The sequence below is a fragment of the Pogoniulus pusillus genome, chromosome 30 (genome assembly GCF_015220805.1).
Source record: "Pogoniulus pusillus isolate bPogPus1 chromosome 30, bPogPus1.pri, whole genome shotgun sequence".
In the NCBI taxonomy this organism is placed as follows: domain Eukaryota; kingdom Metazoa; phylum Chordata; class Aves; order Piciformes; family Lybiidae; genus Pogoniulus; species Pogoniulus pusillus.
Window position 1 is genome coordinate 1286343 of NC_087293.1, and position 12233 is coordinate 1298575.

Sequence of the window (12233 nt, forward strand, 5' to 3'; positions counted from 1 at the left end):
GCCTGCAGAGGCATCGAGGGGCTGGAGGCTGTCCAGGGAGGAGCTGTGAGGCCTGGGGGGGCACCAGCAGCCTGGCCAAAAGCAGTGTGGGCAGTGGTGGTGCCCCTGTAACTGGGCTCTGGTGGGGCACAGCCTGAGCACTGGGTGCAGTTCTGGGCACCACTGCACAGGAAAGGCATTGAGGGGCTGGAAGGTGTCCAGAGAAGGGCAGTGAGGCTGGGGAGGGGATTGGGGGAGCAGCTGAGGTGGTTTAGTGTGAAGAAGAGGAGGCTGAGGGAGAGCTCCTTGCTCTCTACAGCTCCCTGAAGGGATGGGAATGTGGCTGGGGCTGGGCTCTGCTCCCAGGTAAGCAGTGACAGGAGCAGAGGAGATGGCTGAGGCTGTGCCAGGGGAGGGTTAGGTTGGAGAGGAGGCTGCAGTGAGGCTGGGGCTGGGCTCTGCTCCCAGGTAAGCAGTGACAGGAGCAGAGGAAATGGCTGAGGCTGTGCCAGGGGAGGGTTAGGTTGGAGAGGAGGCTGCAGTGAGGCTGGGGCTGGGCTCTGCTCCCAGGTAAGCAGCGACAGGAGCAGAGGAGATGGCTGAGGCTGTGCCAGGGGAGGGGTGGGTTGGAGAGGAGGCTGCAGTGAGGCTGGGGCTGGGCTCTGCTCCAGGCAAGCAGTGACAGGAGCAGAGGAAATGGCTGAGGCTGTGCCAGGGGAGGGTTAGGTTGGGGATGAGGAACAATCTCTTTGCTGCAGGAGTGGTCTGGGGCTGGCAAAGGCTGCCCAGGGAGGTGGTGGAGTCCCCATGGCTGGAGGTGTTGCAGAGGCTGTGGGTGTGGAGCTGCAGGACATGGCTCAGTGGCTGTGGTGGTTGGGTTGGGGTTGGATTGATGATCTTGGAGGTCATTCTCAGCCTCAGTGGCTCTAGGGCTGTATGGAGCAGGTTCCTTTCTCTCCTCAGCCCTGGGGTGAGAAGCCTTGGGACAAGAGACCTGAGCTCTGGCTGGGGCATGGCAGTGTGGCTGCTGAGGGCTGCTGCCAGCTGCAGGGAGGAGGTCAGGAGCTGCCTGTGCTCAGCAGGCAGGAGGTGTCCCTCTGAGCCCCCTGCTTCAGCTGGGCTGGAGCAGCACAGCAGGCTGTGGCAGCAGGGCTCTGAAGGGCTTTGCAGTGTCCATAGCCTGCTCCTCCCAGGGGACCCTCTTGTGGCCTTCCAGGGTCTGAAGGGGGCTACAGAAAAGCTGGAGAGGGACTTTTGAGGCTGTGAGGGAGTGCCAGGAGTGGGGGGGATGGAGCAAAGCTGGAGGTGAGGAGAGTGAGGCTGGAGGTGAGGAGGGAGTTGTTGAGCAGAAGAGTGGTGAGAGGCTGGCAGGGGTTGCCCAGGGAGGTGGTTGAGGCCCCATGGCTGGAGGTGTTTGAGGCCAGGCTGGCTGAGGCTGTGTGCAGCCTGCTCTAGGGTAGGGTGCCCCTGGGCATGGCAGGGGTTGGCACTGCCTGCTCCTTGTGGTCCCTTCCAGCCCTGCCTGCCTGATTCCTCCCCTGGCCAGGGCAGCAGCAGTGCTGGTCTCTGCCTGAGCCTGGGCTGCAGCACTGCCTGCTGGCAGGGCCCTTCAGAGCTCAGCCTGGCACTGCCCTGTCCTGGCAGAGCAGGCAGCTCCAGCAGCACCCAGCCTGGCCAGGAGCCACCCCAGGGACGAGGCCTGTGGCACAGCTGCTGTGGGCAGCCTGCTCCTGTGCCTCCCCCTCGGCTCTTCCCCCTGCCCCCTCAGCATCTCCTCCCTGGTGCCACAGAGGCTTCCCTGTCTGGGCAGGTGCTGCGGAAGGGCTCGGGGACGCTGTGCGAGGCACTGCTGATGGTCCAGGCCTACCATGCCAACATCATCTTCCCCAACAAGCAGGAGCAGGAGTTCAGCAAGCTGACAGCAGATGGCCACCTGCTGGACTCCGAGACCTACGTGGGAGGCCACGTGGAGGCCCTGGAGTCTGGGGTCTTCCGCAGCGACATCCCCTGCCGCTTCAGGATGGTGAGGGGCAGCAGCCAGGCCCTGCCCCCGGGCACTGCTGCCCGGCAGGAGCCCTCCTCTGCTGGGCACACCTCCTGGCTGGCCCTGCTGGGCTTGGCTGGCACCTGGCAGGCTGCAGGAGTCAGCAGCAGTGTGGGCGCTGATGGTGCCCCTGTAACTGGGCTCTGGTGGGGCACAGCCTGAGCACTGGGTGCAGTTCTGGGCATCAGGGCATAGGAAAGACCCTGAGGGGCTGGAGGGTGTCCAGAGAAGGGCAGTGGGGCTGGGACTGGAGGAGCAGCTGAGGTGGTTTGGTGTGAAGAAGAGGAGGCTGAGGGAGACCTTCTTGCTCCCTACAGCTCCCTGAAGGGATGGGAGCGAGGCTGGGGCTGGGCTCTGCTCCCAGGTGAGCAGCCCGGGCAGGGCTGGCAGAAGGCCTCCAAGTGGGCATCTGTGCTCTGCTGGGCAAGCAGGTGCCACCTGTCTGACCCCCTGCAGGCAGCCAGACCCGGGTGGCAAGCGGGGAGGTGGTGAAGGGAGGCTTTGGGTGTGGCTCTGTCTCTGTGCCTTGAGCTGCTGTGGCCTCCTCCCACCCGAATGAAGCTGCTTCTGAGCCCTTCCTGGGCACCTCTCAGCCATTCCCCTTGCCCTGCTTCACCTGTACTGTGCCCACTGGCCCTGCTGTTTCCAGAGGTGCCCACATGGCACCTGGAGGGGCACAGAGCCCCAGAGTGCAGCTGCTCAGTCGCTGCCTCTGCCCTTTCTCGCTCCTCTTGGTCACTGCCCTGGTGCCAGCAGTCTGGGCCCTGCCCCACTCTGCTGCCCTGGGCTGCAGGCTGTGCCCGGGGCAGGCAGGGGGCAGCTGCCCCTGGGCTCAGTGCTGTCTCCATGGCCCTGCAGAACCCTGCTGCCTTCGAGTTCCTGCTGCAGCAGGTGGAGAAGACCCTGCGCCACGCCATCGAGGAGGAGGAGGGGCTGCCCCTGGAGCAGGTCACCAACTTCCAGCAGGTCTGGCACCCCTGGCACGCCTGGCACGCAGGGAGCCCCGAGCTGGCAGGCTGCAGGGCATGCTTAGGTGCATGTCAGGCTCTCTGGAGAGCCCAGGCAGCCCTCCTCTGCCTGCCTGCAGAGCTGCTGCTGGTGAGGGGTGTTGGAAGCAGCTGCTGCCTCCAGCACTGAGCCAGGACCCTGCCCCCTGCCCAGCCATGGGAGCCCATCCCTGGGGCATGGGATCCATGTCCCAGCTGAGGGGCACAGCTGCTGCTTCCCCCTTTGCAGGTTCAGCCAGCAGCAAAGCTCAGAGGGCTGGGAAGGGATTTAGTGGGCACAGCCCCTTCAGATCCCCAGATCCTCCTGTTCCTCTGCTTCTTACCAGCCACAAGGTGCTGCCAGCTCCAGAGCCAGGGCTGGAGTTCTGGGGAGGGCATCACCAGGGCCTGAGGCCTTCTGCACCCTGCCATTGTCTCATTAACTCATTTGCACTCAAATTAACTCCTTTGCACTGAGAAGGTCCTTTGGAAAGCAGCTGCTGAGAGGCTGCCTCCAGGGGCAGGGGGAAGCTTAAGCTGGAGGTGCAAAGCAAACCTTGACCCCCACAGGACCGAGGGGTCCCTGCTGCTGCTCCCTTGCTGCTTTGAGTCCTTCCCCAGAGGCAGTGGCAGGAGCCAAACTGCCCAAGTGCTTGGCTGATGAACTCCTTCCTCTTGGAGTTTCACTTCTGCTCTCCCCACAGGTCTGTGAGGAAATCAAGGCCAAGCTGACTTCCCTGAAGGAAGTTCCCAACAGGATTGAGTGTCCTCTTATCTACCACCTGGACGTGGGGGCCATGTACCCCAACATCATCCTGACCAACAGGCTGCAGGTGAGTAACATCAGCCTCAGCCACCCTGACTTGTCCTGGGTGGGCCTTTGGGGTCCTCTTGAGAGCAGGGCAGGGGGACCAGATGAGCCTGAGTGTGAACTGTGACCATGGTGCCAGGGCTGCCAGTCAGAGAGGCTGAGCTCCAGGTGTACCCAGGACTGCTCCCAGAGCAGCAGCTCTTGGGCTTGGAAGTTCTGTGCTCAGCTGAGTGCAAAGCCTTTGGACTGAGAGACTGAGGAGCAGCAGGGAGAAAAAGCAGGGCTCTGGAGAGCACTCACTGAGAGCCATTTCTGATGGCACCACAGAGATGCTGCCAGGGCTGGAGCAGCTCTGCTGGGGGCACAGGCTGAGGGAGCTGGGGGGGTGCAGCCTGCAGGGCAGAAGGCTCCAGGGGCAGCTCAGAGCTGCTGCCAAGAGCTGAAGGGCTCCTGCAGGGAGGCTGCAGAGGGACTTGTGCTGAGGGGGTGTGAGGCAGGCCCAGGGCAATGGTTTGGAGCTGAGGCAGAGCAGGGGGAGAGTGGAGCTGAGGCAGAAGCTGTGCAGTGTGAGGCTGCTGAGCCTCTGGCATGGGCTGCCCAGGGAGGCTGTGGCTGCCTCCTGCCTGGGGGTGCTCAAGGCCAGGCTGGGTGAGGCCTGGAGCAGCCAAGCCCAGCTGAGAGCTGCCCCTGCCCATGGCAGGAGGTTGCAGGAGATGATCCCTGAGCTCCCTTCCAGCCTAAGCCAGTCTGTGGTGTTCACACCCACACTGCTCTGGCACTCAGTTCCTGTCCTGGCAGGAGCTGCCTTCTGCCCTCTGACTCCTCTGTGTCTCTCCCTCGTGTCCAGCCCTCAGCCATGGTGGATGAGGCTACCTGTGCTGCCTGTGACTTCAACAAGCCTGGTGCCAACTGCCAGCGCCGCATGACTTGGCAGTGGAGAGGAGAGTTCAGTGAGTACAGGAGGGGCCTGTGCTGTGCTGCCTGCAGAGGTGTGGACAATCACCCTGCTGGGGTGGGCAGCAGGGACAGGAGGTGCCCATCCCCCTGTGCCCAGCACTGCTGAGGCCACCCCTGGAGTGCTGTGCTCAGCTCTGGGCCCCTGCCTGCAGGAAGGACACTGAGGGGCTGCAGCCTGTGCAGAGCAGGGCAGCCAGGCTGGAGAAGGGCCTGGAGCAGCTGGGGCTGAGGAGGGGCTGAGGGAGCTGGGGGGGTGCAGGCTGCAGCAGAGGAGGCTGAGGGCAGAGCTCCTTGCTCTCTGCAGCTGCCTGCAGGGAGGGGGCAGGGAGCAGGGGGCAGCCTCTGCTCCTTGGTGCCAAGGCACAGCAGCAGAGGCAATGGTTGCAAGGTGCCCCAGGGCAGGCTCAGGCTGCAGCTCAGGAACTCTCTGTGGCCTGGAAGGGCTCTCAAAGCTTGGCCCAGGCTGCCCAGGGCAGTGCTGCAGTGCCCAGCCCTGGAGGGGCTGCAGCAGCTGTGGCCCTGGTGCCAGGGGCAGGTGTTGCCCGTGCAGGGCTGAGCTGGCAGGACTCTGCCCAGCAGCTCTGTTCTGTGGCTCTGGGAGCTGCTGCCCATGCCCTGGGTGACAGGTGGGTGCCCTCCTCCTCCCCAGTGCCCGCCAGCCGCAGCGAGTTCCACCGCATCCAGCAGCAGCTGGAGACAGAGAAGTTCCCTCCCCTGTTCCCCGAGGGAGCTCCCAGAGCCTTCCACGAGCTGTCCCGGGAGGAGCAGGCCAAGTATGAGAAGAAGAGGCTGGCAGGTAAGGGACACCCAGTCTCACCCACCCCCTGCAGCAGTGTGCCCAGCTGCCCAAGAAGGGCAGTGGCGTCCTGGCTGGGATCAGAAGTGCTGTGCCCAGCAGGAGCAGGGTGGGAGGTTGTCCTCTTCTGGGCACTGCTGAGGGCACAGCTCCAGTGGTGTGCCCAGTTTTGGGCACCTCAGTGCAAGAGAGCTGTGGAGGTGCTGGAGCCAGTGCAGAGGAGGGCAAGGAAGCTGGGAAGGGCCTGGAGAGGGAATATGCTGAGGAGAGCCTGAGGGAGCTGGGGATGGTTGGTGTGAGGAAGAGGAGGCTGAGGGAGACTTCATCACTGCCTACAGCTACCTGAAAGGAGGCTGTGGAGAGGCTGCTGCTGGGCTCTGCTCACAGCTCAGCAGGGACAGAGCAAGAGGGGAAGGCCTCCAGCTGCAGCAGGGCAAGGCCAGGCTGGGCAGTAGGAAGAAACACTTCATGGCAGGGGTGGTCAGGGCCTGGAACAGGCTGCCCAGGGAGGTGCTTAAACACCCTGCAGGTGTTCAGAGGTGGTTTGGATCTGGTGCTGAGGGTTATGTTTCGGGGTGAGCCTTGTAGAGTGGAGTTCTGGGCTGGGCTTGGTGATCCTGAGGGTCTGGATCACCCTGAGTGTTTCTGTGACTCTGTGGTCACAGCTGTGCAGCCTGAGCATTCATTCTGTCCCTTGGGCTTCCTTCAGCCTGGGGCTGCTCTCAGCCCATGCCCAGGTGGGCAGCAGAGCCAGTGGCATCCTGGGCTGGCTCAGGAGCAGTGTGGGCAGCAGGACAAGGGAGGTTCTTGTGCCCCTGTGCCCAGCACTGCTCAGGCCACCCCTGAAGTGCTGTGTCCAGTTCTGGGCTCCTCCATTGCAGAGAGATGTTGAGATGCTGGAAGGTGTTTGGAGCAGGGCAGCAAGGCTGGGGAGGGGCCTGGAGCAGAGCCCTGTGAGGAGAGGCTGAGGGAGCTGGGGGTGTGCAGCCTGCAGCAGAGGAGGCTCAGGGCAGAGCTCATTGCTGCCTGCAGCTGCCTGCAGGGAGGCTGTAGCCAGGTGGGGTTGGGCTCTGCTGCCAGGCCCCCAGGGTCAGAAGGAGGGGACACAGCCTCAAGCTGTGCCAGGGCAGGTCTAGGCTGGATGTTGTTAGGAAGTTCCTGGCAGAGAGAGTGATTGGCACTGGAATGGGCTGCCCAGGGAGGTGGTGGAGTGGCTGTGGCTGGAGGTGTTGCAGCCAAGCCTGGCTGGGGCACTGAGTGCCATGGTCTGGTTGGTTGGGCAGGGCTGGGTGCTAGGTTGGGCTGGGTGAGCTTGGAGCTCTCTGCCAACCTGCTTGGTTCTGTGATTCTGTGATAAGCTTTTGCCAGGCTCTTGTGCCCTTCTCCTGCCTGGGGGCAGAGCCTGGAGCGAGGAGGGAGCGGAACCCTTCTGCTGCCTGGGGGCAGAGCCTGGGTCTGTGGATGGAGATGTCCAAGGTCCACCTTGCTGTGTCCCTGTGCAGCCTGCTCTGCCTGGAGCTGTCCCTGCTGCCTGCAGGGAGGTTGGACAAGCTGCCCTTGGAGGGTCCCTTCCAACCTGCTGCCTTCTATGGTTTCTTTCTGTTCCTTCCCTGCTCCTCCGTGCCGAGGCTGCTGCTTCTGCTGCCATCTCCTCTGCAGCAGGAGGCATGGCAGAGGCCATCCCTGCAGCCACCCAAGCTCAGCCTTGCTGTGTCCCTGTGCTGCCTGCCCTGCCTGGAGCTGTCCCTGCTGCCCTGCAGGGGGTGGGGTTGAACACGATGCCCTCGGCTGGTCTCTTCCGCGTGCCATGCCCTCTGTGCCCGCTGCTCGCAGGTCTCCCTGCCCACTCTGTGCCCACAGCAGGGCAGCCATCCCTGAGCAGCTGCTTCTGCTTCTCCCCCTGCCCAGATTACTGTCGCAAGGCCTACAAGAAGATCCATGTCACCAGGGTGGAGGACAGGGTCACCACTGCCTGCCAGCGCGAGAACTCCTTCTACGTGGACACTGTGCGAGCCTTCCGCGACCGCCGCTACGAGTTCAAGGGGCTGCACAAGGTGCCCACCCCCTGCTGCCCTGCCCTGGCACCTCTCACCTCTCTCCCTGAAACCCTTCCCCACCCCAATCCCAGAGGCTTGATCTCTTCTAGCCTTTGATAGGCCAGAAGGAGCTGGTGGAGTCCCTGCTGAGCCAGGCGGTGAGCAGCCCCAGGGCATCGCCTGCCTCTGGGGGCTGCTGGAAGCAAAGCTGCACCTCCAGTGGGCATGGAATGGGTTGGGTTGGAAGGGATCAGGCAGTGCCAAGGCCTCTGCCGTGGGCAGGGGCACCTCTCATCAACACAGGGTGTTGAGGATCTCATCCAGCCTGGCCTTGGAGACCTCCTTCAGGGAGGTTGTGGAGCACAGAAGCACCCAATGTGATCTTTGATCACATTGGGTGCTTCTGTGCTCCACAACCTCCCTGGGAAACCTGTGCCAGGCTCTCACCTCCCTCAACCTGTGCCAGGCTCTCACCTCCCTCAACCTGTGCCAGGCTCTCCCTCATCTCCACTCTCAGTCTGCCCTCCTCAAGCTCCAATCCATTGTCCCTCATCCTGCCACTCCCAACCCTTGCCCCAAGTCCCTCCCCAGCTCTCCTGCAGCCCTTTCAGCTACTTCCAGGGCTACTTTAAGGTCTCCCTGGAGCCTTCTCCAGGCTGCACAGCTCCAACTCTCCCAGCCTGTGCCCACTGCAGAGCTTTGTGGCCTTCTCTGGAACCCCCTCCCAACAGTTCCATGACCTTGTGCTGGGGGCACCACAACTGGAAGAACTTCTTTGCAGTGAGGGTGGGGAGAGACTGGCACAGGTTGAAGGGGTGAGACACTGGCATAGGTTGAAGGTGGGGAGAGACTGGCACAGGTTGAGGGTGGGGAGAGACTGGCACAGGTTGAAGGGGTGAGACACTGGCACAGGTTGAGGGTGGGGAGAGATTGGCAAAGGTTGAGGGTGGGGAGAGATTGGCAAAGGTTGAGGGTGGGGAGAGACTGGCACAGGTTGAGGGTAGGGAGACACTGGCACAGGTTGAAGGGGTGAGAGACTGGCACAGGTGGAGGGTGGGAAGAGACTGGCACAGGTTGAAGGGGTGAGACACTGGCACAGGTTGAGGGTGGGGAGAGATTGGCAAAGGTTGAGGGTGGGGAGAGATTGGCAAAGGTTGAGGGTGGGGAGAGACTGGCACAGGTTGAGGGTAGGGAGACACTGGCACAGGTTGAAGGGGGTGAGAGACTGGCACAGGTGGAGGGTGGGAAGAGACTGGCACAGGTTGAAGGGGTGAGACACTGGCACAGGTTGAAGGTGGGGAGAGACTGGCATGAGTTGAAGGGGTGAGAGTGTTACAGGCTAAAGGGGTGCGAGACTGGCACAGGTTGAGGGTGGGGAGACAGTGGCACGGGTTGAAGGGGTGAGACACTGGCACAGGTTGAAGGGGTGAGACACTGGCACAGGTTGAGGGTGGGGAGAGACTGGCACAGGTTGAAGGTGGGGAGAGACTGGCATGAGTTGAAGGGGTGAGAGTGTTACAGGCTAAAGGGGTGCGAGACTGGCACAGGTTGAGGGTGGGGAGACAGTGGCACGGGTTGAAGGGGTGAGACACTGGCACAGGTTGAAGGGGTGAGACACTGGCACAGGTTGAGGGTGGGGAGAGACTGGCACAGGTTGAAGGTGGGGAGAGACTGGCATGAGTTGAAGGGGTGAGAGTGTTACAGGCTAAAGGGGTGCGAGACTGGCACAGGTTGAGGGTGGGGAGACAGTGGCACAGGTTGAAGGTGGGGAGACACTGGCACGGGTTGAAGGGGTGAGACACTGGCACAGGTTGAAGGTAGGGAGACACTGGCACAGGTTGAAGGTGGGGAGACACTGGCACAGGTTAAGGGTGGTGAGAGCCTGGCACAGGTTTCCCAGGGAGGTTGTGGAGCACAGAAGCACAGAGTAGGATCAAAGATCACATTGGTTGCTTCTGTGCTCCACAACCTCCCTGGAGCTGTTCAGGACCAGGCTGGATGAGGCCTTGGACTGGGACTGAGGATGGACTGAGGAGGAGGAGGAGGAGGACAGACTCTGGCCTGAAAGGAGCTGTCCCTTGCCCAAGGGAGGGGGATTGGAGCTGACCATTTGAGCTCCTCTTCCAGCCCACCCCATTCCATGAGGAGTGCCTGAGGAGGGTGGGAGTGGTGTGGGGCATGTCCTGACCCTGCCTGTGGCTCCCAGGTGTGGAAGAAGAAGCTGTGTGCGGCGCTGGAGAGCGGAGAGGCCTCTGCAGTGAGGCGCTGCAGGAACATGGAGGTGCTCTACGAGTCCCTGCAGCTGGCACACAAATGCATCCTCAACTCCTTCTATGGCTACGTCATGCGTAAGGGGTGAGCACCCTCGGGCTGCTCCCACCCCCCCAGGGGCTGCTCCCACCCCCCCCAGGGGCTGCCGCTGCCCAGGGCACCTGCTGCTGCCTGCACTCGGCTGGGAGGGGGCTCCAGAGAGCAGCCAGCCCAGGCTAAGGGCACACAGCAGCACAGCCAGGGAGGGGGCTGGAAAGGTGCCAGAGGAGACTCCACAACCTCTGTGGGCAGCTTGCTCCAGGGGGTAGGAAGGGAGCTCCAGGGAGCAGCCAGCCCAAGCCCTCTGCCAGAGCAGGGGCACCCAGGGCAGGGCACACAGCAACGAGGCTCCAGAGCATGAGAGGGGTTGGGAGAGACCTCCAGAGGTGATCCAGCCCCAGCCCTGCCAGGGCAGGGCACCCAGGGCAGGGCACACACAGCACAGCCAGGGGGGCTTGGCAAGGCTCCAGAGCAGGAGACTCCACAGCCTCTCTGGGCAGCCTGCTCCAGGCTCCAGCACCCTCACAACAAACAACTTTCTCCTCAGCCTCACCTCCAACCTCCTGGCTTCCACCTTAGCCCTCTTGGGCCTTGTGCTGGCCCTGGGCACCCCCAGGCAGAGCCTGGCACCTTCATCCTGCCCCCCAGCCCTCAGCTAGTGACAGACATTGCTCAGGTCCCCTCTCAGCCTTCTCCTCTGCAGGCTGAGCAGCCCCAGGGCTCTCAGCCTTCCTCCCTGGCAGAGCTGCTCCAGGCCCTTCAGCATCCTCACAGCCTCTGTTGAACCCTCTTCAGCAGGTCTCTGTCCCTCTTGAACTGGGCAGCCCAGAGCTGGGCACAGTGCTCCAGATGTGGTCTAAGTAGGTCTGAGGAGAGGGAGAGGAGAACTTCCCTTGGCCTGCTGGCACCCAGGTGTGCCACTGACTCCCCAGCCAGGAGGGCACATTGCTGTGCCATGGGCAGCTTCCTGCCAAGCAGGACTCCAAGGCCCTTCTCTGCCCTGCAAGGTCCTGCTGAAGCTGGCTGCCTTCTGTGCTGCTCTCCTCCTGCTGCTCCCAAGGCTTTCTCCCCTGGGAGACTCCTGCTAGCCATGCACTGTTGGGCACTGTGCCCATACACCCATGATGCTGGGCACAAGTGAGGGCACTTTTGCCCACCAGTGGCTTTCCAGCTCTTCTGAAGCAGCATAACCAGGGCAAGGAGAACAATCTCCTGAGGGCCACCACTGATGTGCCTCTGAGCCTTCTGGAGCTGCCCCTGCCCTGTCCAGGGCTGGCTGGGGCAGGGAGCAGCTCAGGCTCTTCAGCCTGCCCCTCCTGTGCCCCCAGGGCCCGCTGGTACTCCATGGAGATGGCTGGCATCGTGTGCTTCACGGGGGCGAGCATCATCACCCAGGCCAGGGAGCTGATCGAGCAGATCGGGTGAGTGCCGGGCGGGGGAGGAGAGGTCCTGCTGCGGCTGGACAGCGCCGGGAGCACCTCGGGCGCCTCAGCTGGCAGCAGTGCTGCAGCCCAGGAGGTGCTCCTGGCCTCTAGCGAGGCTCTGCAGGCCAGGAGGCACTGGAGTGGATGTGGCAGCCTGGGCCTGCCCTCAGCATGGCCTCACAGAGTGGGCAGGGCTGGAGGGGACCTGCAGAGCTCGCCCAGCCCCTGCCCTCAGCAGGGACATCCTCCACTGGAGCAGGCTGCCCACAGCCTCACCCAGCCTGGCCTTAAACACCTCCCTGGCAGCCTGCTGCAGTGCTCCAGCAGCCTCCTGGGCAAGAGGGGGCACAGAGCTGATCCTCAGCTGTCATCCACTCTCCTCCTGACAGTGACCTTCCTTCCTCCCTCCCTTAGGAGGCCTCTGGAGCTGGACACCGATGGGATTTGGTGTGTGCTCCCCAACAGCTTCCCAGAGAACTTTGTCATCAAGTCAACCAATGCCAAAAAGCCAAAGGTGACCATCTCCTACCCAGGTGCCATGCTGAACATGCTGGTGAAGGTGAGTCTGGCACCCACCTGGGCCAGCTCTGCCCTCTGGGGTGCAGGAGGTGAAGGAGCAGCAAAGGAGGAGGGGATCCTGTGCAAGTAGGATGTGGGGGCTGAGGCCCTGCTTGCTGCAGAGCTGCTCACAGACCCCAGGGGGTGAGGGGTGGGAAGGGACCTCTGGAGAGCTCCCAGTGCCCCCTGCCAGGGCAGGAGCAGAGAAGCCAGCACAGGTGGCACAGGAACACATCCAGGCAGGGCTGGGAAGGCTCCAGAGAAGGAGACTCCACAACCTCTCTGGGCAGCCTGTGCCAGGCCTCTGGGAGCCTTCCAGCCCAGAAGCTCTT

General features: G+C 62.9%; 1 protein-coding gene across 1 annotated transcript in view; it reads left to right on the forward strand.

The window, feature by feature from the left end:
- The window catches only part of POLE (DNA polymerase epsilon, catalytic subunit), a 63092-nt gene that overhangs the window by 27546 nt on the left and 23313 nt on the right, over positions 1-12233 (forward strand). The window contains exons 18-26 of the mRNA XM_064169048.1: positions 1790-2002; positions 2882-2989; positions 3714-3842; positions 4668-4770; positions 5427-5573; positions 7482-7627; positions 9816-9964; positions 11248-11340; positions 11758-11902. Of these exons, the coding sequence (XP_064025118.1) occupies positions 1790-2002; positions 2882-2989; positions 3714-3842; positions 4668-4770; positions 5427-5573; positions 7482-7627; positions 9816-9964; positions 11248-11340; positions 11758-11902 (1233 nt within the window). The remainder of the gene's footprint in view (positions 1-1789; positions 2003-2881; positions 2990-3713; positions 3843-4667; positions 4771-5426; positions 5574-7481; positions 7628-9815; positions 9965-11247; positions 11341-11757; positions 11903-12233) is intronic.